This window comes from Anthonomus grandis, chromosome 2 (assembly GCF_022605725.1).
Source record: "Anthonomus grandis grandis chromosome 2, icAntGran1.3, whole genome shotgun sequence".
Taxonomy (NCBI): Eukaryota; Metazoa; Arthropoda; class Insecta; order Coleoptera; family Curculionidae; genus Anthonomus; species Anthonomus grandis.
In genome coordinates this window covers 34,890,932-34,918,601 of record NC_065547.1, presented here as the reverse complement: position 1 = coordinate 34,918,601, position 27,670 = coordinate 34,890,932, and the positions used below count along the sequence as shown (strand labels likewise).

The following is a 27,670-nucleotide window of genomic DNA, read 5'->3' as shown; positions in this document are numbered from 1 at the left end:
TCTGCTTCTGTGTCGGAAAAATGGTGGTGGTGTTCAGTGTTGTGTCCCGTTCTTGTTTTTATTTTTAATTTAATTTCTCCCCGTACACATTTAAAAAATTCTCAAATTATTTAAAACCGCACCCCGACACTTTACTTTCAATTGAACATAAAAGCATTCCTCAAAATCCAAATTGTTTCCACTTTATAGGCCTAAAAACGTTTAACTAACTGTTCTGACATTGACTAATCATGGAGGATTTCTTCCCGGAGATGATTTTCTTGATAAAGTTTTGATTCGAAAAGTGAGTAATTCCAATCAAATCATGGCGGAAACGCGAGCGACTATTAACAGGCCTCAATCGGCCAGCACGCCCCCCCATTGTGCAATATGTCTGGGAAACTGTATGGACAAATGTTTTTCTGACTCATGTATCCATCAGTTTTGTTTTCAGTGCCTGGTGCAGTGGTCCAAGGTAAGTCCAATTCGTTTTCATTTAAAAAAAGTTTACAAATTCATAATACTTTTTATATGGCTATTGTTCTAACCAGAAATACCTATGGTGACATATATATTATTTATCATAAAGGCATCTAGTCAGTTTTACATTTAGGGTCCAAATTTATGTTTATAAAGTCTCCAATGTGTAATCCATTCAACAATAATATGTTTTATAGTTTATTTATCAAAGGTGTCACTGAAAGCCTCTGCTAGAACACCTTTATTGATAAAAGAAATAAATTCTGAGATATATTTTCATTTTATCAAATACTTTAATATTTATTTATGTATTGATCTATGCAGTTGTTTTATGAGGGGTAGCATGCCTATATTGTCCTATAAAAAAGGATCATCAAAAGTCTCAAAAAGCATCATCAGTTACAAGTTATGCAGGTAATAGAATCTGAACCCATTAAACTCCACAAATTGTAGTCTATGTAATAGGTAAGTATGTATAAGTAAGATGAAAAACTCTACTAGATGTTTAAAAGTGTTTTAGAAAGAATTCCCTGGTCCAACCTATCAAAGACCTTAACAAAATCTGTGTAGATTTTATCAAGTTGATATTTGAAATTTATTATAGCCTTGTATGCATTTTGCAGAAATTATGTTAAATTTGTGACTGGCAATCTACATTGAAACCAGATGATTAGGTAAAATAAGATGTTTAATTTGGTGATACAGATTGTTATAAATCCAGGTCTCGAAGGCATTAGAACATTTGGGCAAACCCTGTCTGATGATCTAGATAATTTTAATTAACAAATATGAATATTTTGAAAGGCGGATTGTACCTGCCTGAAATCAGCAAATGGAGTGAAGTTGTTAAAGACACTACTAAAGAAGTTTGCAAAAGCATTCACAATTTGCAGAAAAGTAGCACTTCTCAAATTATAGTTGAAACTTTTATGGTTTAGTTTAAAATTACAATCCCTATTGGTTTTTGAATAGTAGACACTAATGAAGTGCACAAGGTCTACCTGCTACTCATAAAGTTTTTGAATCTTCCTCCAGAGAGACTATAAGCTTTATTTAACTCAGAAACTCTTTTGTTTATAATGCTGCAAAGATATTCATTTCCCATAAAAAGTTCAGACAGAAAACAAACCAGTTTTTGCTGACTAAAGTGTACTTTTCATAGACAACTTTTTTTAATGTGTTTTTTTTTGTTTTTTTAGGTGATATATTTAGATGAAGTATAGATTTGGTAATGACTTTATATAACACTTTAAGCAAAAAATGAAATAATTTTTTAGTTTCTTCATAGAACAAATTAAGTCATTGTTGTTTTATCTATCTACACCTGTTTGTTATTTTATTTTTATCTACTACATATTATAAAACTTTTATTTATATAGATAGCACTAGTTTAACTATAATTCTTTTCTTTATTTCTAATGCAGTTAGAGCTCTCTTTTAATATAATTACAAATATTTGTGTTCTTAAAGAGTATAAATAAATATATTATTTTCTAGGTAAAAGCAGAATGCCCTTTATGTAAACAACCCTTTAAATCAATAATCCACAATGTCATATCAAATGAAGAGTATGATACTCATGTTGTGGAGCCTCCAAGGAATGAGGACCCTATGCTGCACAGACTCAGGGAGGACTATTGGTTCTTACCACTTCCTCGAGCGCAGAGACAACAGTTTCATGTTAGGTAGGTTAACAAAAAGCTGCTTTGGCACGAGTTAATGGCTGATTATAGGACTACATTTACTGTGGACTCTACGGGAGAACATGCCATTCAGCAAATGTTGCTCTCAAGTCCTTTTGCCGCTGGGACAATTACTGTGGATGCAGGAATTCCTGACTTAAGGTATTGTATAGTTATAAAATTATGTTATGGAGTTTATTTCATGTTTATCATAATATAGCATGAGTTCAATGGACCCCACTAGAACTATATACCCAAGGCACCGGAGGGACTATTCTGCCACTAGTTTTAGAAGATCCATTTATGCTCAAAATTTGTGGGTTGTACATGATGATCATATGTTAGGGATGAGGTATAGGGATTGTACACCTACTTATTTTAGGTAAGTCCTCTTATAAATTTAGAATGGATAAGACTTATAAATAAGAATATATATATTAAGGTAGTTTATTTATTTCTCTTCCAACAAACAATTGCCCAATTTACAACAAAATAAAACATGTTACAAGAGAAGAAAAACCTAACCTACACTACACATTGCACAAAAATCATAATGATACCTGATAAAAACCTTATTGGGTGTGCCACAGGGCTCAAACCTGGGTCCGCTCCTGTTTAGTTTTTTTATAAATGACTTGATTGAGTCACTCACTTGTCATAGGCTGGCTTTTGCCGATGATTTAAAGCTATATTTAAATGTATATGGTTTGGAGGATTGTGTTTTTCTTCAGAACTGCCTAAATACAGTGGAGGTATGGTGCGGTGTTAACTGGTTAGGCTTGAATGCGGCTAAATGTAGTGTGGTCAGTTACTCTATATCAAAAACACCCTTAAAATTTAATTACTTTATTAATGATACTATTTTAAGTATATTAGAGCAAATTACTGATCTTGGTATCACCTTTGAATTTAAATCTGTTCCACACTTCAACAACATAGGGTATGTACCGTTTTCAACTGTCAGTACAGGATTGTACTGTGCTGATTTTACTGTAATTTGTCGTTCCGATTTTATACAGCGTGCTGTTTTGCTCCAAAAAAGGAACAAAATTACCTGTTTCTGTTTTGTTTTCCGGTACGGTGTTTTGATTTATTAAAACCAGACCACATTTTTTAATAAAATAAATATGACTGAAAAAAGCAAGATGGAAAGAGCCCAAACAGGTTAGTGCATTGTATGAGAGCTTTTTAAGGGACAAATTTTGAACAATTTATGTTTTGAACTTGGAAAATAATTCCCACAACGTAAACAAGAAGATTCAAGAAATCAACATCAACAACACTTCTGACAGTTTTGACATTCCCCCACTATTTTACTGTACCTACAGTAGCTTTTATCCCCAGTCAATCCAGTAAAGATTAATGACGTCACTGACGCATTTATGGCGTCATTCAGTACTGAATCAGTAAACTGAAACAAATATCGGAACGACGTCCAGTAAATTCAGTGCTGGCAGTTGATAACGGTACATACCCATAGTCAAGTCACCCCTGAGAAGGATTGGGTTTTATAATTAGAAGTTCTCAGAGTTTTACTTTGGAATTTACATTAAAACTGCTTTTCTGTTGCTTTGTGAGATCAAAACTGGAGTTTGGCTGCATTATATGGAACCCGCTCTATCAGAATCATGTTGGTCTCCTTGAATCTGTTCAGCATAGATTTGATAAGTTTTTGGCCTTCAGGCACGATGGCATATATCCAGTTAGAGAGTTTGATCATCAGCAACTATTGGAACACTTCAATCTACATCCATTACATCTCAGAAGAATGATCTTCTCTGTAAAATTCCTGCATGGGTTACTGAATGGATTCATTGATAGTCCTGTACTTCTTTCTGGTGTACGATTCATGGTGCCTAGGCTTAATGCTAGACATCCCCTAACATTTTTTCTGCCAATGCCTCATTCTAACATCCTGTTGAAATCGCCGTTATATACAATATGCGCTATATTTAATCAGATCTGTCACATGTGTGATATAAATTTCTCTCCGGTTCTTGTGATTGTCAATATCTTGGTGGATCATTACTCTTGGGATTAAGACCCATGTGTTTAAGTTATAGGTAGTAAGTATATTGCATTATCTTGTTAAACTTTTATAATTGGGTTTTTATATCATATTAATAGTTATTTCTTCTAATTTTTTGGATAACTTTAGAGATTGTGACTTTACTTTTTTTCTTTTCTTTTTATTCATTCTTTTAGGTTTTTTTTGTTTTTTTTTCTTTAAACTATATTTTTCATTGTTTTGCAACTGTTTCCTGTTATTGGGCAAGTTGCCTGTTGGAAATAAAGGCTTATTATTATAAAATCACAGAACATTAGCTGCCTGTAGCTGGCCTGTACCTTGAGTGAAAAGTATGGAATGACATTTACTGGCATTCAAAACCATATTATTACCAGTGCACCAACCAGCAAGCCTATTTAAGTCAAGCTGAAGTTTGAGGCAATTATCTAAATTTGAGACTCACAGTAAACCTTAAGGTCATCCGCAAATTACAGATAATCATTCATGAAACAACTTCCAATATCATTGATGAAGATGTTAAAAAGCAACGGCCCCCAAGTGGGATCATTGGGGAACACCAGATGGAGTCTGTACTTCATTTGATTCAAAATTGCACAGTTTAACAATGTGCCTTCAGTTAGATAAGTAGCTTTTCAGTCAAATATATAGGGGACCGGTAAAACTGTACTTGCTTAATTTGCTTAACAAAATTGCATGATTGACGCGGTCAAAAGCTTTACTGAAGTCAAAAGACTCAAAAGACTGGATAACAAAGTTAGTAGTCGCAGTAAAAAGTTAGTAGTAGCAGTAAAACTGAGAACATTCAGCTCAGTAGACCGCCCTTACATAAAACCAAATTTTTTGTCATTAATTACAACACCAAAATGGCGCATCAAAAAACCCTAAACAATCCTCTCAAAAAGCTTTGGGATAGAACCAAGGATACTTATTGGTGAATGGTCGTCACAAAGCTTGATTTCCAAAAGTCAGGGAAAACACCTGTCTTTAGGGATAAATTAAATAATATAAACAAAGGTCTTGAGATAATAAAGCTGCAATGCTTTAAGAAGATAGGAGGCAACCCATCGGGGCCAGGACCCTTGCAAGCATCCAATATACTCAGCTCAGAATAAATTTCAGAGAATGTTATGCTAAACTTAGAAACATTCAAATTATTTGTAACTTGATTTACAGATACTGAATCGTTACAGTTAGGTGGTACATTGCGATACATTTCAGAAAAATACTTAAAGAACAGATTGACTATATCAATACCAGAAGAGTATTTAACGTTTTCGTAAAATATCTCTTGAGGGACTGCACTGTTGCCTTTTTTATTGTTTACAAATTTTCGAAAATTTCGCAGATTATTCCTAAGAGATTGCTCTGTAAGAAACACATATTCAACATTGCAGTGTTTTTTTTTTTAATTTTACATCTTGACCGTAGAATCGAAAAAGCACGATAATCGGCATCTAATTGTGAGTTCAAAAATCTCTTGTGTGTCCTCTTCTTTGCAATTATTAACTCTTTCAACTCTGATGAAAACCAATATGGAAATTTCTTAACGGAATATTTCTTTAAAGGAACAAAGCAATCAATACACAAATAAATAATTTCATAGAATACATTTAACATATCGTTCAAAGCTAAATTCGTTAACAGTGTATCCCAGTCAAACTGCGATAGGAAATCCAAAATGGCATCCCAGTCGACCGAATGAAAGTCCCTATAGTAACCACAGCCAGTCAGTTCACTTGAATTTCTGTTAAGACCACACTCCACACAACAGTACACTGGAGGATGTTGATTGTCTGTTGGAAGTAATGCAAAATCTGCCATGGAAACAGTTACATCTGAGGAAGGTGCCAATACCAAGTCCAGAATTGAGCCAGTATCATTGAAATATGGTTGACCTTAAATAAATTATATAGGGCACAAAGGCCAGACACTGGACAGACTCGACTTCACCAGGCGATGCTGAAGCCAGAGGAACAGCAGTTGATCCGTGCTCCTCATCCAACCAACGGCAGTGAGGTAGATTCCACCCGTCCCTCCAAATCGTCCACAAAAATACTGTGTACTTGTTAGAGTGGATTTTCCGCGGAAAATATGAAGTAGCCACTAATAGCTGATGGCTTCCTGAGCCTACACAAACAAATAGTGCCTCAATTTCCTTACTTTATGACAAAACCCGACTGGTTACACTCTTATGCACTGCAAACAGCACTCCCCCGTCACGAGAACATAAACTTTAGGGAAAAATTGTGGTGATTATTTTTTTGTTTAACATCTAGCAGTTCTTTTCTGGTATTAAAAATGTTGGTAAATTCTATAACAGCAATAAGTTGTATACCGTTTTTTTTCAAATAGTGTCATTGCTTTGATAATGTCTTAAGCCCTGATGATGGCATACGGCCGAAAGCGCTAGGCAGCAATTTTTAATTTAATATATGTGCTGAATACAAGTAGTGAGTTTTATTTATTAATCAAACACAGCGTACAAGTGATACACTCATCATGGGTAAATTCTGTTTAAGTGTTGGTTTTGTAGGCAAAAATTTATAATTTCTTTGGATAATTATAATTTCATAAAATTAAATTTCTGATGCAGTTCTGCCATTACAGGTATCAATAGTTTATTAAACACTACTTTAAAATTAAACTGAAGTTCTTATCTGCCATAAACATTCCTCGGAATTGCAAACTTATTAGTAATGTTTATTATACTCCCTTATGGGAATACATAAGTCTTATCTTTATTAGTATGAGGAAAATAGTGTGGTGTAATCATTTATGTTTATAGGTGTGAATATAACTGTTGGTAGTTGATAATGTAAGCCAGTGCAAGATTTTTTTCTTGATGAGTTTTGTGCAAATAGATTAAGAGACTGTGTGATATTGGTTAGTAATTACTTTTCATTTCGTTATAGTGATTGTTTTGCCTCTGAAGTGGATACATACATAGGATGCATGTCTTTTTTTGGCTTTACAGTATATATGTGAATGATGAGTTACCTTTGAGAGGCTTTAATGATAAGAGACTGCCCTAGTGTTTTTTCGTTAATTGGCTAAGGCCTTTGACTGTGTACTTCACAGATTACTCTTATTACAGTTTGAACCCTAAGGTTTCAATAGGAAATAAAAAGTTTCTTTTTATATAATTTATTATAGTATATAATTTTCCTTGAGAGTTAAGTGTCCTGAAATGTGTTTTTAAGGCCTTTTTCTCATTTTTTTATATTAAAGATTCATAATTAGTAGTCATTTTGGCTGGCAGTACAGTTTTCTTCTCACATGCTAAAAATTTAATATAGTTAGCTTATTGCACAATTATTATCTTTTAAAATTGTCTATAGACTGTTTTGCTTTAATAAATGTCACGATTTGATAGTTATCCGAGATATGGAATTTGCTTTTGGTAAAACTATTAGAGTCAAAAATATTCTTTTTTTCACTTTGTGGATTGAATTAAGATTAAGCAGTTATTATTGAGTTTGAGTGACCCAAGATCATCTTAATATCATAGCGTTCCTTCAAGAAACTGAGTCTTACAGAATGATTAACTGAATCATCAAATAAGCAAAAAGATTGTTGGAGTATTATTAGTGACATTTGAGATAAAGGCCATGTTAAAAATACTCTATAGCTGAATAATTAATTTTTAGTTTAGATTCCACTCTCTCTATCCTTTTAAGTTTTATGGGTAATAGGGATTCCCAGTGATTAAATGAGAATGCTACTAATGCTGTTTATCTATCTGTTGTTCTTTTTTTTTTGAGAATGTCTATGAAAACATGGATACTGCAACGGCTTCAGCGGTGGTATTTTGTGACTTAACTAAGGCATTTGGTTGCATTAGTCATGAGGTACTACTGAGGAAGCTAGAGCATTATGCAGTTAACTGGCTTTGTTCAAACATCTCTGGGAGATCTCAAATTGTGTCTGATCAAGGGAAAATGTCAGAAGCATCCAATATAAAACATGGAGTCCCTCAAGGATTAGTCTTAGGTCCTCTGCCATTCCTCCTGTATATGAATGACATGCCTGACTGAATATCCATGGTGGTATTCACTATCTTTGCAGACAATACGACAATCATATAGCATGCAAGCAATAATGTGGATCTTATGGAAATGGTTTGTGAAGATTTGTCTGAAATCAGGTGATAGTGTGACTTTAACAGTTTATTGTTGAATATTTTGCAGACTAATGAGTTGGACTGTGGAGTTTCATTGCTCCCTGAATAATATCTGGTTAGATTTTATTGCAGCTTTGTCATCAACAAGATGTAAAAATTTTACTCTTTTACTGTTCTAATTTTCTCTCGAAGATGCTTATATCGTTAGCGAAACACGTGTCGAGATTAAAATAAAGAATAAAGGTTCGAACCATACACTATTCTAACATTTTTTAAAGTGTGCAAGCTGTCAAATTTAATGGTGGTATCTCTAAGGAACTTAATATAAATGTGGGTGTTCCGCAAGGATCAGTACTTGGTCCTTTACTTTTTCTCATTTATGTGAACGATCTGCAGGTAACTGGCAAATTTGTGAATGTATGTAGAAAAGTCTCATCAGTCTGCTACGCCCTAAGGGTTATTGCCACCAGTCTTAATTTCTCCATCGCCAGATCTGCATACTTCGCGATTATCGAGTTGCACCTTCGATATAGAATTTGCTTTTGGGGTTCATGTTCAAATTCACTTTTTAGTTCAGTGTTTGTACTCCAGAAAAGGGCCATTAGATATCTATGTGGGGCCAAGCCTCGTGACTCATGTCGCCCGCTTTTGTAAGTCATAATATTTTAACCCTGTGTTGTATTTTTATTTTGGAAATAGTTTACTTAGGTTTTAGAAAATATAAACAGGAACTCCACTTAGGAAGCCACTATAATACGCGACAAAATTTTTTGTTGAGGCTACCCTTTCCTCATTTTGAACTTGTCCGTAGCTCTATCATATATGGAGGTAGAAAGCTGTTTAATAAACTTCCACTAGAAATAAGACAACTTAAGACTGAAAAAAGCTTACGTACAAGGACGAAAATATTTCTTGCTAGTAAAGCATACTATAGTTTAGGTGAATTTTTTAATGATTAGCATTTAAGTATTTTTCATAGTTTTATATAATTTTATTTTATTTTAAATTAGTTTCTCATTTTTATTCCTTTAATGTACAGTCTATTGGCTTTGTCTACAACTTCTATGTTTATATTGACAATAAAGCATTTTTGAGTTGAGTTATACTGATTCAAAGTTCACATTTGGATTCCGTTCGATGACAAAAAATTTAACTAAAAAGTTGTGGAGATGACAATTTTATAAGGTCTATAAAGCATGGTGAATACAAATGTATGTTAAGGTAAAATGAAAATCCTTTAGTCTCCCTCCACTTATTTATTAAACATTTAGTTAACTTAAAATTCCTTACATGTTTACCAAATTTATTACATGATTCGGACACAATGGTGTCCATCATCAGGGGGTACTAAAAGGAAATAGTTCCGAACAAAAGACAAGGTAAAAGACTCTTGCTTTTACCAAAAAAAAAAAAAAATTGTAGTAACACACCATCAGGTACCATGGCACTTTTAGAACTTCTCCCATAGATGTCACCTACAGTGTTTGTCAACAACAGAATGTAAACAAGTAAAAATAAAAAAAAATCAAATTAAAAACAATAATAATAAATAGAGGGTTTTTGATATGTAACCCCGGGGGCGTGTGCCTGTTACCAATTTTAAACCCTTGTAAGTGTACCTTATATTAATTTTTTAAGTTTTTTTCTGTGTCTGCTTGTCTTTTAGTACCCCCTGATGATAGACACCACTGTGTCGGAAACATGTAGGGAATTTTAAGTTAACTAAATGTTTAATAAATAAGTGGAGGGAGACTGAAAGATTTTCATGGTACCTTAACCTACGACTCCACTACAAGTATGGACTATTTCTTCACTACAAGTGTATGTATTTGTTTAGAAATAATCCAGCAGCTCGTCACCGTCTTGTCCCGTGGCTAAACAGGGAATTAAACGCCCTCCTCTACGAGGACACCCGGCTAATCATGCAAGTGGTCGACTTAATCCTGGACAACCTTGCAAACTACCACATCTGCGGCCGCACATTTCGCAATCTGCTGCACGAATATTTTAACGTGAAAACCGACCACTTTATACACGAGTTCTACAACTTCATGCGGTCGCCGTTCGATATGGTCGGCTACGACAGGAACATCACTTATCACAGCAGGTGTGTGGGTGTCATTTCGCATTTAATCGAAATGAAATTATTCGTTTTCGTTTCTTAGGCCCACTTCCTCTCCGGTTCCGGTAATCGAGGAAACTGTCGAGATTCCGGACGATAACAGTAACGACAGTGACGTGGTTCTGGTGGAGACGTCCACCGAACCGCCAGTTACCATTGATTTATTGGATACTAACACGGATTCGGATGAGCCTGTGGTAGTTTCTTCTGGATATGTTGTAAGTTTTTTACTTTATTAAGTTTTAACTTTGGATCAGATTTGGCATCATTACTGTATACCCATATTTTAAAACATTTCAAAAGTAGCATTTCATCAAAAAATGTGTCCACAATAAAACCAAGTAATCAATCTGGACTTCTAGATACTCACTGTGATAGGGATTCTTTTTTATAGATAAATACACAGAACTTTTATAAAAGGTAAAAAACACGAAATCTACAGCATTCTTTTCTCTTTTTTACCTTTTATAAAAGTGTATGACCAGCATATTTGGGATAATGGATGAGTTTTTCGAGTTAAATACACAGAAGATGAAGCTCACTCACACTTCTATAAATAACATTGAAAATAAGCATGCGAAAAGTTTCAGTAGTTTTATTTTAAATATACAGTCTCTAAGAAATAAAATGGACGAGCTTCATCTTTTACTTGATTCATGTGATTTTCCTGATATTGTATTACTAACTGAGCACTGGTTAAAGCCTAACGAATGTTTCTTGATATCTGATTATATTCCTATATCATTTTTTTGTCCATACATGGAGGAACAGCTATTTTAGTTAAACAAACAATTGAAGCTTTTTTCTGTAAAATTAATAAGTATGATAGCTTTCTGTTGGAGAAGGTTTTTGAATTCTCCCTTTGTTTTTGTAAGCGATTTAATTTATATGTTCTTTGTGTTTATAGACCACCCACAGGAGATATTGGTATGTTCCTGGAGAAACTTGATTCTCTATTATCCCAATTGTCTCTACACTCCATAGTTATATTGGCTGGTGACTTTAATATTAACTTCACTGATGTAAGCTTGCCATCATATCATACATCCCTTTTAAGTATATTGGAATCTTATGACTTAAAGATGCATGTTCTTTCACCCACACGTATAACATCCTCATCTGCAACTACTATTGATTATTTGTGTACAAAATTAAATGATGTGTCATGTAGAGTACTCTCATCTGGTATTTCTGACCATGAAGCCATTCTCGCTAGGATTCCATGCAACACTGTATTTCCTTCATCTCATTATATAGGAAGAATTTTCAGCAGAGCAAATTTTAATGCTTTTTCTTCTACTGCAGCTTTGGTTAATTGGAATGCAGTTGAAATGGCTCCTGACCCGTTTACTTTGTTTTTTCATGTGCTATGTGACAAGATAGAGGCTTAAAATGAAAAATAGAAAACCATGGGTCACAGCAGGCCTCAGAACTTCAGCTAAAAACCTCCGTTTTTTGGCTAAGCTGTGCAAGTTTACAACTAATGCAAACATTATTCTTTATCATCAGAAATATCGTAGTCTATATAGAAAGACGATAAAAGCAGCTAAGGTTAAATATTATAGTGACCGCTTGAATATGTCCTCAAATAGGCAGAGAGAATGTTGGTCAATTATAAATGACGTCAGGCATTCTCACAAGAAAGTTTCAGAACCAGAAGTAAGACCAAATAGTTTAAATGATTATTACTGTAATATTCCTCATTTATTGCTTAAGGATGTGAATACTAATATTGATCCTTTGCATTATATTCAACAAGTGTCAGTTCAAAATTCTTTTTTCTTTTATCCTGTTAGCCTTACTGATGTTAGAGATGCAATTAAAAGCTTAAAAAACCATAAATCAGCTGGAGCTAATGGAATATCATCAAAATTACTACTCCTTTTGCCTGACTCAGCATTGAATGCCTTAGCTTCTGCCATAAACAATTCCTTTCATAATGGCGTCTTTCCAGCATGTTTGAAGGAGGCAGTGGTTATCCCTCTTTATAAGGGTGGAGATGTGAGTGAGCCTTGTAATTTCCGTCCAATTTCTATATTATCTACACTCTCCAAGATAGTTGAAAAGATAGAAAAACTTGCAAAAATCAGAATTTTATCTTTTTTGCAACATAATTGCATTTTATCTGCAAATCAGTTTGGATTTCAAACGGGAAAAGGGACTCATGACGCTGTTTTCGGCTTTTTGGAGAGTGTCTATGTGTCCTTGAATTCTGGAGAGTCCGCGGCGGCAGTGTTTTGCGATTTATCCAAGGCATTTGATTGTGTAGATCATGGAATACTGCTGTCTAAGCTCAATAATTATGGCTTTAGAGGTGTGGCATTGCAATGGCTGGAATCCTATCTGTCTAATCGTACCCAAAGAGTTACAGTATCTGGATGTTTATCCGATTCCAGATCCCTTAAAACTGGAGTACCTCAGGGTTCAGTATTAGGACCACTATTATTTTTGCTCTATGTAAATGATTTGGGTTCATTAAAACTGCAGGGCAAAGTGGTTCAGTTTGCTGATGATACCACTATTTTATGGAATCATAGAGATTCTGATAATGTTAGAGCCCAGGTTTTTAAGGATCTTAGAAGATTTTATCGGAGTGGTGTGCTGCAAACAGGCTTGTATTTAATGTGGGCAAAACCTTTATTATGGGATTTAAGTGTGACGTTCAGGGCCTTATGTTTAGTGAAAACTCCCCCTTGCAAAACAAAGAAAGCTGTAAGTTCCTTGGTATTACCATTGATGGACGCCTTCGCTTCGAAGATCATATCCTAAATCTTGCATCAAAATTATCCTCTGGATGCTTTGCAGTAAGAATGGCGGGGCATGAGCTGGGAGGGGTAGTTGCACGTTCAGTGTACTTTTCTCTTATTGAGTCCTACCTTCGTTATGGCTTGCCTTTTTGGGGTTTAAGCAACAAGGGATTATTAAACATAATTTTTGTGATTCAAAAAAAGGCAGTTAGATACCTATGTTCCGCTGGGTTAAGAGATTCTTGTAAACCTCTCTTTATATCTCAAAAAATCCTAACTCTTTTTTCTCTTTTTATCTTAGAAACAGTCTTATTCATAAATGTCCTAAACCTCCCTCTAACACTGGTCATATGACTCGCCAGGTTAACGATTTTCCCTTACCAATCCCTACATCCTCCCTCACCAAGAACTCACTTATATACCTTAGCAAAAAAATTTATAACCATGTTCCTCTATGTATCAGACAAATTATAGAAGTTAAGAGATTCAAAAAGGAATTAAAATTACTTTTATTATCCAGGGCATATTATAGCCTTGACAATTTTTTTTAATGATACCTTTTAACCTGTGCTCTGACATCATTTTAGTGTTTTAGTTTTGTTTCCTGTTAAATAATTTAATTTACTTCTTCTAAATTCTTTTTTATTGACAGCTTTACTTATTTTTTAATGAAATTTATCAAAAATATGTTTTTTTTTCTTAATCTGTTTTGTTATGATTAATTTTGGTAATGTGTGTAAATTTTATGGTAAAGTGTTTTAGATGTTATGTTTGTTTGAAATTTGACATTTAAAGTGAATTTGGAATTTTTTAGTTTTTAGGATGCTTGTATACAAGATTTTGTTGTCTTACGTAATATAGCACATTTTCTTTCTCTCTTTCTTTGTCTCCTTGCTGGTACATTTCATGCATAGTTGCAACTATACTGATAACCTCATTACGCAAATAAATATAAAATTTCTGTTTAAGACTTGTCCGGTGCCGTTCCAAGAAACCAGCAACCATCTGGAAATACTCCCGCCCAGTTTCGCGGTCCCTTCTTCAGCGCCCTCTGTGAATTTACCACCGAAATTGCGCTACAAACAGCAACTGTCCGCCGGCGAGAACCGAAAACGGAAACAGACGAGGTAAGGTAGATAATCATTTTAAAATTAATAAGTTCCTGAAAAACAATTGTTTAGGCCTCATAGACGGCAACACCGTACCAGGACGAGCTCTTCCGACAGCAGCTGTTCTTCCAGCTCTGAGGAGTACAACCGGAAGTTTTTGCACTCCTACAAAAGATACAAAAAGAGGAAAATGATGCGCAAATTTATGGAGCAACAACAAAAGAAACAGGCCGAAGGCGCCACGTCCGTTCCGGGGGCGTCCTCCTCGACGGCCGGATTACAAATCGCCACCAGCGAATCGGAAGACGAGAAGCCCCTGATCGATTTGCTTAATGCCAAAAATAAGAAGAAAAAGAGTAAAAAGAGGAGCAGGCATTCGGAGGGTGCCGATCAGCTGTACCCAATGGATTTATCTAAGCCTAGTTGTTCCAGGTAAGAAAAAAGTTTTTTTTTTGCTAAAGTAAAAGTTTTAAGAAATGCTATATTTGAATGAAAAGGTTAACATAGAGTATCGGACAACAGTAAGCAACAAAGTGAGTTTTTTTTTGACAAAAAATTGTATGGCAAGTTTGTGCCGAGACTCAAATTTACTGAAGAGTAGTCGGTTCACGTTTTAACTTGTCATTTTAGTAAATTCGCTTTTTAAAATATATGGCGGAATACCGTCTATTTAAAAAAATTGTAATGTTTTTACTTTTTTTCTGATTTTGATGAAAAAAATTTTTACAATACTACTACGTTTGTAATATATTTCGTGGAAAAAATGTAAAAAAATATATTTTCATTAAAAAAAAAAAAGTAAAAATAAAAAGCAAAAAATGCTTTTAATTTTTTTTTTGAACATTATTGAGCAAAAAACAATCTAAATAAAAAATATAATCAATTTAAGCCGTAAATCAAATTGGGTTTCGAAATAAAGGTCATTTGGTTAAGTAGTTTTTGTTATGCTAAAATAATTAATCAAAAATATGGGTCTTTGGGATTCATGCTATTTATTATCCAAAACTACAAAAACTCTTAGCAAATAACCTAAATTAGTTAATTAGGCCTGCCATAATAAGCTAATTTTTTTTTTATCTAGAATATGCATTTTTTAACTAATATGTCGATTTCAAAATGACGGAAAGGTGTTTTAAGTATTTATAAAGGTTTTTAATTTTATAACTTTTTTATTTTTTTATCCGAATTTGATAAAACAGAGTTTGAGATTGTTTGGTAATATATTTATAAAAAAAATAAATGAATTTTACTTAAAAGAACAAAAAAAATAAAAAAGCAGCTATTTTGATGCTAATATAAATTGGGTTCAAACATTCTAATGGTTAAGTAGTTTTTGCAGTTATGTTGAATTAAAGATTAAAATATAGAGGTTCATGGGCTGTTTGTTGATGATAATATCAAAAAATGAGCAAACGTCTGGCAAGTAATTCAAATCTGTTAAACGGGTCCAGATCCGGTTTTATGGCGAACCCAAAAGTACATCTACGGATCGACATTAAAAAAATATATTTAAGTATTTAAAAATTTAGTTTTTCCAACTAATTTTTTTATAAGAAATGTATTAAAAACAAAATATAAAAATTGTATTTAAGCAATATAAGAAAAACAACAAAAAATAAACAGGCTTTTTGTACAGGTTCAGTCTGGCTTTCTGTGTAGTGAGGAATACTCCATTTATAGAGTTGATTCTTAAATTCTAAAAAAAATACATATTTAAAATTTAAAAGGATTAACATTTTACTGTGCTGATATTACAAAGCCTCTTCATCAGGCCTAGTAAGCAGTTGGTCATTGTCCGAAAGAATTATATTTAACTTTTTAGTATTAAGACCAAACTCCGAACAGCTGCACATTGGAAGAGGCTAATAAATTTTTCCTACAACCGCAGCTATGTGCTTGGCATTCAAATTTACAGCCACATTTACTCACTGTAAAATAGCTTCAGGTGCAGGTGGATTTTTCATAGTGTGATGCTTGATAACTTGATAAACCTATTTTCTAGTTCTGTCCAATCTGTAGTAAATATTTCTGCTGAAAATGACTCGATTTCCAAATGTATGCTACCTAGTTGGACCTTAAATTTTAGTATTTTTATTTATTTAATATTTATTAAGTAGATAAACATAGTTTGGCATAAACATTTTTTTTTTAAACTTACCTTAATATACATATGTTGTGAATCAAAGAGCAACAAATGTTGGTGATAAATTTTTGCCTTGCTGATTTTTAACAAAATGGTACCTACGAGCATCCTTTACATTTACAAACTTTGTTTTGCAGATCATACAGACAAAATGCTCTAGATTTTGTATCATTTCTTGTGTTAGTGTTAAAAAAGTTCCTAAAATCTAGGATTTAAATCAAGTCTATATTTGCCTTTTGCAGTTAAAAAAACACATCTTCAATTAAGCTAAAATACAGACGTCAGTGTCTGAACTGTTAATTATCAAATCTATATTGCCTTCTTATTGTTCTACTAAGGCTAGGACATAATGCATGAAAAGAGTATCAGCCTCTTCATGCTTATTTTTGGACAAAATATTAAGATTTGGTTAGAGTAGATTAGATTTTTTAAATAAGTGGAGAATTTATTTTTTGTTTTGCTGCTAGATAAAACACCTTTAAAGGAACGTCGGTATTTCTGCTGACAACCAATTTGTTTTTTCATTGAAATAAATTGGTGGCCCACGGAACACAGTCCAGCAAGGTTTGGGGCTCTTTTTTAAAAAATTAAAAAATGCTCGGACCCGTCGATGTTTGATTTTGGAGGGACAATTTAATCTTAAATAGCAGTGGGGATCAATTTTTGACTTTAGAAAAACGATTTATTGTTTAAATTCTTAACCCCACAACTTCAATCCCTTAGGGGGCTACATTAACCCCTATTTTTTAAATGGAAAGGGGTGTGTTGTGCTACATCTTTTGAAAGGGCATTCAATTTTCTTTACAATAGCGCTTTGTTTTTTAAATTTGAGCTACGCATCGCCAGGCAATGGAATTCTAAACATTTTACTGGATATTTTAGGTGTGTGAGATTTTAATTAAGAAAAATTGTTTTTAAACTATCAAAAATCAGTCAACAATCTGACATTATCTTGAGTAAACAAGTTGATGTGAATTACTTATTTCTGTGCTTTTCTTTCGATTCGATAAAAATGGTTTATTCTATTGTGGAGATAGTGGAAATTATTGAATTATACTTTATAAACAATTAATGTGATAGACAAGACTAACGGCAACTTCGTTTAATGAGAGACATGCAGATAAACCTGTACAACATGGTTAAATCCTAGAGTTAGTGGCAAAATTTCGGGAAACTGGTTCGGTGGCAAAGATATAATTGTCGGTACTGGTCCGACACGAATCTAAGGATCTACTATGAGGTTACTCAACACCCTCAAGAATTAAATGTTTAGGTTGGTATTTCTGGTGATCACATAATGGACCATTTTTCTTATCAGGAAATTTAAATGGATATAAAAAATATATATAGAAATTATGGAAAACGACCAACGCTACCATGAAGAAAATGCGATATTTCAGCAAGACGGGGCTCTTCCCAACAATGCATTATTAGTACGGCAGTTTCTAGATTAAACGTTTCCTGATAGATGGATTGGGAGAAGGAATGTTATCGAAGGGACCGCGGGATCACCCGATTTATCTCCTCTTGATTTCTTTTCTGTGGAGACATCTGAAATCGAAAATTTATGCCACCCAACTCACCCACTGAATCATTAGAAGATTTACGGAACCGCATCATTCATGAATGCCAACAAATAACACCCGATATTCTTCACAATGTCCGGGAACACTTTGAACAGCAACTGTACTATTGTATAGAGGTAAACGGCGGACATTTTCAACATTTAATAAGATAAAGCATGAATAATGCGTAAGTACTAATCAATAAAATTAAATGAGAATTCTCTGGAACCCGCAGCTCAAATTTAAAAAACAAAACGCTATTGTAAAAAAAATTGAATGCTCTTTCAAAAGATGTATCACAACACACTCTTTACCATTAAAAAAAAAAGGCTGAATGTCGCCCCCGCTAAGGGGTTGAAGTTGTGGGGTTAAAAATGTAAACAAAAAATCGTTTTCTAAAAAAAGCGACGAGTGCGAGCGTTTTTGTTTTGTAAATCAAGAACATCTAAAAACTGGCGCTAAAATTATGGTATTGTTTCAAAATCTTTGACAAGCTGTCACCATTTTGACATTATGATCTGTAAGGCAAATAAAATCTTAGGCTTTTTGAGGAGATCATGCAAGGATTTTACAAACATTCCGGCACTGAAAACATTGTATCTATTTTTAGTTCGATCGAACCTTGAATTCGCAAATATAATCTTGCTGCCAAAACAACATATCTCGAATTGAAAACATCTAATCCAGATTTATAAAGTTTGTAAGATACAGACTTAAGATAAAGAGATTTTAAGATAAGATTCAAATCTGGGGTAGTTCTTAGTACAGAGACTATGTCTTATTTGTCTACTACTGTATTGTCATTAAGAAGAGAATTTTATAATGTCTGTTTTGCTTACAAGGTACTGAGTGGCCTAACCAGATGTCCTGAGGGTTTGGCTCTTTTCTCAATCCATATCCCATTTTATGCAATTAAGGGTCATGACCTTCTGCATATTCCTTTTTGTCGTTATTTAATTCCATTATTATTTAACATCATATCTGTTAAATAATCCAATAAATAGGATTTCTGCAACTGTTAACAGGTATGCAGATAGTCTTGATTTCTTTTGCAGTAATTTTAAAAAATTTAAGAAATGTGCACATGATGTTCTCTTAGTTTAGTTTTCTATTTTCAGATACTTAATAGTTAATATTATATATTATGTATATCTATTGTGTATTATCTTACAATGTTTATGTAAACGTTGATAGTAATAAATAAATACTGCGAAAACTTAAGTTAACAATTTCAAACTTGGCAGTTGTAACTAGAATAAAAAGACCTTTAAAATAAGCCATCACTTGACCCCCACACCTATTTAAGATTTTGAGAGTGGTTGCAACCTCCGCCAAGGGGTTGATGATAAGGAGTTGAAAGTATTCAAAGAAAAATGTCAAATCAAAAATCGACGAATCCGAGCATTTTTTAAAATTTTAAAAATAAGGGCTCCAAACCTTGTTGGACTGTTTTCGATGGGCCATACATATTAATGAAAAAAATGTTTATTCTAAAAGTCTTATGTAAAATGGTGTCTTAATATAGTTGCAAATGGCGTCTGAAAATAAATTACTACTTTAAAAAATGTAAAAAATTGAGTTTTTTAATTTTCTGAATGTGAAAATGAAGCAACATTTTAAAAATTTTTATTGAAAATAATTTTATCATGTATTTTCACTGAATCGTTTGGCGCCATTGTTAACGCTCTATTGCAAGTTTCACGCAAAAAAAAGTAGTGGCGGCAATAACTTGAAAAAAAACACATTTGGTAAAATGACAACAAATTAAAACATAATTTATAAGCTACTCTTAATAAAGTTAGCTAGCTTATCAGCATGAACGTGGCATGGTTTTGCTTTTTGCCCAATTTGTCCCTAGACTAGAATGTATGATCTCATTTGCATTTTTGTGTATCTTAAGTCCTGAGGTTGATACCATAGAGGTCAAAACGTCGACCAAAATATATAAATCGATCGTCTGAAGTAGTTTTTTTGACTTATATCATACAAAAAAATTAAGCAAGCTTACAAACTGAGGTTCACGTTATAAGCAATATTATACAAAAAAAAAATAAAAGTATATCACCCTTGATAAGCGTCATAAAAGATTGAAGTAAATTTAGGAACAAATAATGCAATGTATTAAAGGTATAATACAAATGTAATAATTAAAACTAAAAATTAAAATGAAATATTATTACACTTTTGGGCTTTACATGTGTGTTAATTATTATTTATGATTAATCTTTGGCTGAAAACCGATTTTTCCATATTATCATCTATCTAAAAAAATATAGTTATATTATATACCAACAAATCTTTTTTTATTTAATTTTCACATTAAACTTTCTTCAATATTCATCTGATTGAACTATTATAGACTACAAATCTACAAGACCTATAAAATATTCTTACAGTTTTAGTTCCACAATAACGTCAAACCACGGCGTATACGACAACAGAAACTGCACCACGACCCTCTCGTTGTCTTGTAACCTGACGGATAACGCGGAGCCCTCAGGCTCCAGTTCCCGGTTTAGGGTGAAAATTTCACGGAACGAGCGTAGGAATTCTAATAACGAGGACGGGGCGGGAAGTAGCGGGAGCACCACGGACCCTTACGAGTTGCCGCCCGTTAAGAGCGAAATCAGGTATAAAAAAACGGACTTTATTTTGTGCAGAAATTGTTAAAGTATATATTTTATAAGTGTTTTATAGGGATAAAAATAAATAAATTTTAATGCGCCTCATCAAGCGTGACATATACAGCTTTGGTGGATTACTTTACTTAAATCGGTCACTAGTTAGTTATACTACTTAAATGCACATTTAAGTTAATTTTTTTTATTTACGTAATTTTCAAACAATACGGTAATCTTGAGCGAGATGACGCAGACATTAAACTGATCTAAACTTGACCAAAACATACCAAAAACCCAGCCACAGAATACTTGTTATCATTCTTGTAAGTTGTGCGAAGGTAATTTGCACAATGAAAGGTTATACGAAACATTATGGCCATTATGACATCTATCATTAGTATTATGGTTGTACATATCACTTGTTGTCTCTTTGTTGGAGTATGGATCAATAATTTGGTCTCCTCTGTACATGAATAATTGTATGGCACTGGAGAGGGTTCAAAATAAATTTCTACGATTCTGCCTTTATAAACTTCGCATTCCAGTTCCTAATGACCATTGTTATGATGAAGCAATGAACTTGCTGAATATGCGGAGTTTACTTAAGAGACGCACTGAGAATGATTTGGTGTTCATTTATAAACTTTTGAATGGCCTTGTGATTTGTCCCGAACTACTTAATAGGATTTCATTTAATATTCCATACCGTAATCTGAGGGCAAATCGATTGTTTTCTTTGCCTTATCATCGTACCAACTATGCTATGCACTCGCCTGTCGAAAGGACCTTGAGGCTGGTAAACTCTACTGGAATCGAAGTTTTAGGAATTTCCTTATTGCATTTTAGGAGTCTTATTAAGAGTTTGTAGGATTTTGTTTTTTGAATTAATTTTGCTCCATGATTAATGATTTGAAATACATTTGATCATTGTCATTGATAATAATATATTTTGTTTTTTCTTAGCTAATTTTGCATTGTTAATTGTTCTGATTTTGAGAGAATATTGTTACTACTTGTAAAACGGTTTAATTATCCTTGGTATTAAGATTAAGTCTGATAATTATTGTTAATTAGTAATTAGTGGTTAGGTAGTATAGCTTTTATTTCTTTTTCAAGAATATATATATTTTTTGTAATGGGGTTGATCCCGTGTATAAATAAAATAAATAAATAAAATAAATAAATAAATAAATAAATTATGGTATCCACAACAAAAGAGCATTTACACCATTAAATACGTTGTAAAACAAAAAATCAGATATCGTTCTTTCTTTGTTAGGGCTAACAACATTAAATGTCGCTTTAACGATACTGTAGTTAATTTAAAAGTTGTATGCAGTACGGGCATCACAAAACAAGCATGAAACTCGGCAAGGTTATAAAAGTCCCTTCATGTCAATTCTCGGTTAATTTTCATTAATAATTTTGTGAAAACTGTGCTTAATTGGGTTTTTTCTTACCGTCGTTTTTGGCTTAATGGGGCCAGATAATCTTCATTATCTGGCTCTCAAATAACATGCATCCGAAATTTTTAAAAATCATCATAGATTTTAAGATAATAATAATAATAATCAAAACGTTTATTAATCCTCAAGAAAATCTTAGTACAACTGTCAGCGAAAATAGGCACATGGATTAAAAGGCAAATTTCAAGGCTTTTAAACAAAAAGTTAAGATAGATAATATTGTTTTTAAAATAGTAACAACTAAACCTAACTCTTGCTACCGAATATTTAATTGACAATAAGCAATAGGTGGTAGTAAAATATAAAGTTGTATGGGCTTAACACAATATTAAGACAAAGCAGTTATAAGCCTTTTCCTTATTTCGAAAAGCATTTATAGATGGCGAGAGGTCCGGTATATGTTTATTCACACAAGTTGCGATATTATAGGAAAAGCTGCGTTTCAAAATTTCTTTGGGATGCCGTGGGTTTCGGTGCGGTGGATCTGCAGAGGATTTCGATGTCTTATATTGACTCCGTGAGTAACAGCCCTGCACTTAACTCAGCAAACACAGTGTAATTTATCTTTCTTCTTTGAGACATATTCAGCTCAAGGACTTGGTCAATTCAAGAACTATATAAACAGTATCTCAGAAATTCAGATGTGAGAATCAGGGAATCGCAGAGCATCTTTGGGAATAAAGTGATTTAAGCATTAAATAACCTTTTTGTAACTTTTTTGTTAATTGGTGAGAAAATTTCAAGTTAAAATCCATGTATACATCAAGATTCTTATTTATGTTTTGAAATGAAATTGGTTTGTTATTGATATGCAAATGAATGCGATTAAAAAGGTTTTGTCTTAAAGTGTATTTAGTAAATAACATAGCGACATTTTCGGATTTAGCTGCAAACAATGCCTTAAGGATTGGTCATACAGCAATTTTAGGTCTTCATTTAAACAATGGCTGGCATATTCAAGATTAGAAGGATCAAAGGACAAAATTATGTGGGTGTCGTGAGCGTAAATATGTTTTGAATTTTTTAAACACGTATAAATGGAATAAAGAAGGGGACCCAAAATGCTTCCTTGTGGTACGCCGGATGAAAGACTCCCATCCTATGAATTCAGATCATATCATATTTTTAAAAACTGCACTAAATACGCAGTTTTTTCTCGGAAAATGAAGTGTTTTCATCGGAGCGACTATCATTTATGAGAGTCGTCGCAGACTAGAGCAGTTTACACATTTTTTCGCTTATTTTTGTTTCCTCATAATGGCTCTCCCTGCATAGCAAACTATGAAATAATTTCGGAATCTTAGACTTACTATTCATATGCCGCTATAATTAGCAGCATCGTTTCTGTCGTCACTTTTATGCAAAGACGTTTTGTCCAGAAATCATAAAAATAACCAGAAGACAAGAAGACTAAAAATATCGTCTAATGCTTTACTGAGAGCTCAAACACGATTCTCTCAAACAACGGATAGTATACAGTCAAAGCAATACTTTGTAATACATGCGTCATAGATCTCCGTTAAAGAAATTGTAACAGAGTTCATATGAAGTTAGAAAGAAAGAAAATGTGCTATATTACGTAAGAATAATCTTGTGTACAAGCATCCTACAAGCTAAAAAAACAAAACAAAAATACAATTTCGAAAATTTACAAAACAATGAACAAAATTAAACACAAGAAGACAAAACTTTTTGAACATACTTGAATTAAAGATAACTAAAAAAAAACAATCAATTACTACTAAACCTATCATTAAAAAAGTCATCCAGGTTATAATACGCCTTAGCCAATAAAAGCGTCTTTAATTCTCTTTTAAATTTCTTAACATCCGATATATGTCTAACACATAGAGGAACATGATTATAAATTTTTTTACTCATGCAAATTAATGAGTTTTTGGTAAGGGAAGACGTAGGAATAGGTAGGGGAACATTATTTACACGACGAGTCAAATGGCCAGTGTCAGAGGGTAGTTTGGGAATTTTGTGAATAAGAGCAGCTGTTTCTAAGATAAAGAGTGAAAAAAGAGTTAGGATTTTTTCAGAAATAAAGAAGAGTTTGCAAGAATCTCTTAACTTAGCAGAATACAGGTATCTAACTGCTTTTTTTTGAATAACAAAGACAATGTTAAGTAGCCCCTTATTGGTTAAACCCCAAAAAGGCAAGCCATACCGAATATGAGATTCAATAAGTGAAAAGTACACTGAACATGCAACTCCCAGCTCTTGTTTTGCCATTCTTACTGCAAAACATCCAGAAGATAATTTCCCAGCTAAATGTAAAATATGATCTTCAAACCGAAGGCGACGATCAATGGTAATTCCTTGGAACGTGCAGCACTCTTTTTTTCGTCAAACATCAGACCCTGAACATCGCAATTAAACCCCATAATAGACGTATTTCTTACATTAAACACGAGCCTGTTGGAAGCACACCGCCCTGATAAAATCTGAAGGTCTTCAAGGATACAAGTCTTAATATAATCAGAATTTTTATGGCTCCATAGTATGGTGGTATCATCAGCAAACTGAACCACCTTGCCCTGCAGTTTCAAGGAACTCAAGTCATCCACATACAGTAAAAATAACAGTGGTCCCAACACTGAACCCTGGGGAACGCCGCATTTTAGGGATCTAGAAGCAGACAAACGCCCAGACACTGTAACCTTCTGAGTACGATTTGATAGATAGGACTCAAGCCATCGCAACGCTACGCCCCTAAAACCATATTTATCGAGCTTAGATAACAGTATTCCATGATCCACACAGTCAAATGCTTTGGATAGATCACAAAACATTACCGCCGATTACTCTCCAGAATTCAAGGACACATAGACGCTCTCCAAAAAGCTAAAAACAGCATCATGAGTCCCTTTACCGGCTTGAAATCCAAACTGATTTGCAGACAAAATGCCATTATGATCGAAAAAGGACAAAATTCTGCTTTTTGCAAGTTTTTCAGCTATCTTAGAGAGGGTAGACAAAATAGAAATGGGACGGAAATTACAAGGCTGATCCAAATCTCCACCCTTATGAAGAGGGATAACCACTGCCTCTTTTAAACATGAAGGAAAAATGCCAATATGTAAAGAATTGTTTATGGCAGAAACTAAAGCATTTAAGGTTGAATCAGGCAAAAAGAGTAAATCGTGAAATTTCTCCTGCTGAAAATTCTTCCTATATAATGAGATGAAGATAATACAGTATTATATGGCATTTTAGCAAGAATAGCTTCATGGTCGGAAATACCAGATGGGAGTACTGTGCATAAAACGTCATCAAAATTTGTACAGAAATAGTCAATTGTAGTTGCAGATGAAGAAGTTATCCGTGTGGGAGAAAGAACGTGCATTGTCAAGTCACAAAGAATATATAAATTAAAACGCTTACAAAAAGAAAGAGAGAATTTAAAAACATTCTCTAACAGAAGATTATCATACTTATTAATATTACAAAAAATCGTTTAAATTGTTTGCCTAGCCAAGATCATGGTTCCTCCATGTATAGATTGTTGACGACAAAAATTTGATATAGGAACATAATCAGATATTAAAAAACATTCACTAGGCCTCAACCAGTGCTCAGTCAGAAGTACAATATCAAGAAAATTACATGTGTCCAGCAAAAGATGAAGCTTATCTATCTTGTTTCTTAGGGATTGTATATTAAGAATAAAGATACTTAAGCTTTTCGAAGAACTAATTTCAATCTTACTAGTAGAATATGAACATGAATGAGATTCAACCTTCGTGGACATGTCTATAAAAAAGAAGAATTCAATTCACGATCAGTAATCAGTTCAGATTCTTTAATTTGATGATTCAAAGGCAATTTATTCGATGAAATATTAATTTTAAAATATTTGAAAATATGTGCATGTAATAATGATGCCAAGTCTGAACCAAAGTTACTGGCGTGATTAGACTCTAAAATCCCATACAGATTAATATTATTTGCATGAAAAGTAGGATAAAGGGCCTTATTACTATTATAGATAACATTATGGTTTAAATAAGTATAAGGGCTTGTCATCACTAAAGTGTTTGTATCAACATGATTTTGAATTAAATTTTTTAAAACATCAGATGAAGAACAAATTCCATTTAACATTACTATTAAAAAATCTTCTTTCGTAAAGTCCTTAACTAAATTTGATGCTGTCCTAATCACTTCACTTTCAAGTTAAATACTGAGATAAAATGAACTTGGCTAACTGTTATCACATTTAATAAATGTATAAATTGGTTTAGTTTTAGATAATTAGAACAATAATTTTCATATAATTTTATTCAACTTCAATTAATGATGATATTTCAGACCAACCCCATACGATGGTGCAGAGCCGAGCACTAGCAAACCGTTACCACTAGTCCTAAGGCGAAACCGGGACAAATGGTACATTTTCGACGAGAGTGATACTGAATAACACAGGCTGGGATCCCATAAATAAATTTACCATTTAGCAGGCCTTCCACCCAATACCGTTAGACAATTCCTTCTTTCTTTCGACTTATGAAGGGACTATTTTGTAAATTATTTAAGTTATTCTGTTTTTTTTTCTTAATTATTGATTAATTAAATGCAACTTTATAATAGTAAGTGAGGTTTTAAATGTCCTTGTCCTGTAGTTGATAAGTTATTTATAATAGGTCCGTTTACATGTAAAATATTAAAATTTTTTAAGTATATTTAATCATCTTAGGTAATAGTAATAAATACATTCAAAGAAAAAATAAAGTGTCTTTTTTGCGTGGCACTTCTACCAGAAGGCAATTAAATTACAGAAGCCTTAAATTTCTATACAGGGTGTTACAAAATTCGGTGCAAATATTTTCTTTATTCTTCTTCCTCAAATACAATGGACTCGCGTCGTATTTCGACGACCGCCCAATATTGTTGTTTATGGACCTAGAGTTTAACGTGGGTTCCGAACCACAATGTTTTGTTTTTATAAGACAAACACAAACAACCATGCCCATGCCGGGATTCGAACCCGAGATCACACGATTGCATCGTGAACGCTTTGTCCACTTGCTACCGGGGTCGGCTGCAAATATTTTAACAGCGTATTGTTGGAGTTAAAATATGACTTTTGTTTCCTATAAACATGTGTCCTAAAATGCAGCTCAGAGTTACAGGCCGCTCAAATTGCTTGACGATAATCGATGATTTGAAACACTGACTACAGTTATTCGTCAAATCTTTTGAAAATGTATTCCCATTTTTTTTTTGGTCTTTTTGACATTTTTCTGCCCAAGCCAATTTTAGGGAAGGATTCCGGGGGGCTTACCTTTATGATGGCCCATATCTTATATTTTCAATAAAAAATTTGAACGTTTAGAACATCGTTTAATTAGCCATGAAAAAATCTAAAATTATCGTTTTTTGCATTATTTTCGATAAAATCACTTTGATTTGAAAAAAAAATTAAAGCAGTCACAGCCAATTTAGTTTTTTCTAATTTGATAGTTTAATCGAGTTTAATAATACTCCCTTTTTGTTTATAAGCGATTTTCTCAAAAACGCTTAATTATATCAAAAAAATGCGAATCATATCGAAAAGAGACAAAAATCATAGCTTTTTTTATGGCTAGCTAATATGGTGTT

The 27,670-nt window shown here is 33.3% G+C and overlaps 1 protein-coding gene across 2 annotated transcripts; it reads left to right on the top strand.

Annotated features, from left to right (window-relative positions):
* Positions 1-26,662, top strand: LOC126750397 (E3 ubiquitin-protein ligase Topors-like). 2 transcript variants are annotated; one of them, XM_050460016.1, is made up of 10 exons: positions 1-454; positions 1,957-2,144; positions 2,193-2,303; positions 2,362-2,523; positions 10,128-10,397; positions 10,456-10,630; positions 14,129-14,286; positions 14,350-14,700; positions 20,373-20,606; positions 26,381-26,662. In XM_050460016.1, exons 1-10 carry the CDS (start codon positions 305-307, stop codon positions 26,487-26,489), a joined length of 1,908 nt encoding a protein of 635 aa, XP_050315973.1. In that variant the 5' UTR covers positions 1-304; the 3' UTR covers positions 26,490-26,662. The 2 variants fall into 2 exon arrangements, with proteins under 2 accessions (XP_050315973.1, XP_050315972.1); XM_050460015.1 differs by having other exon boundaries at positions 2-454; positions 14,341-14,700.
* The last annotated feature ends 1,008 nt before the right edge of the window (positions 26,663-27,670 follow it).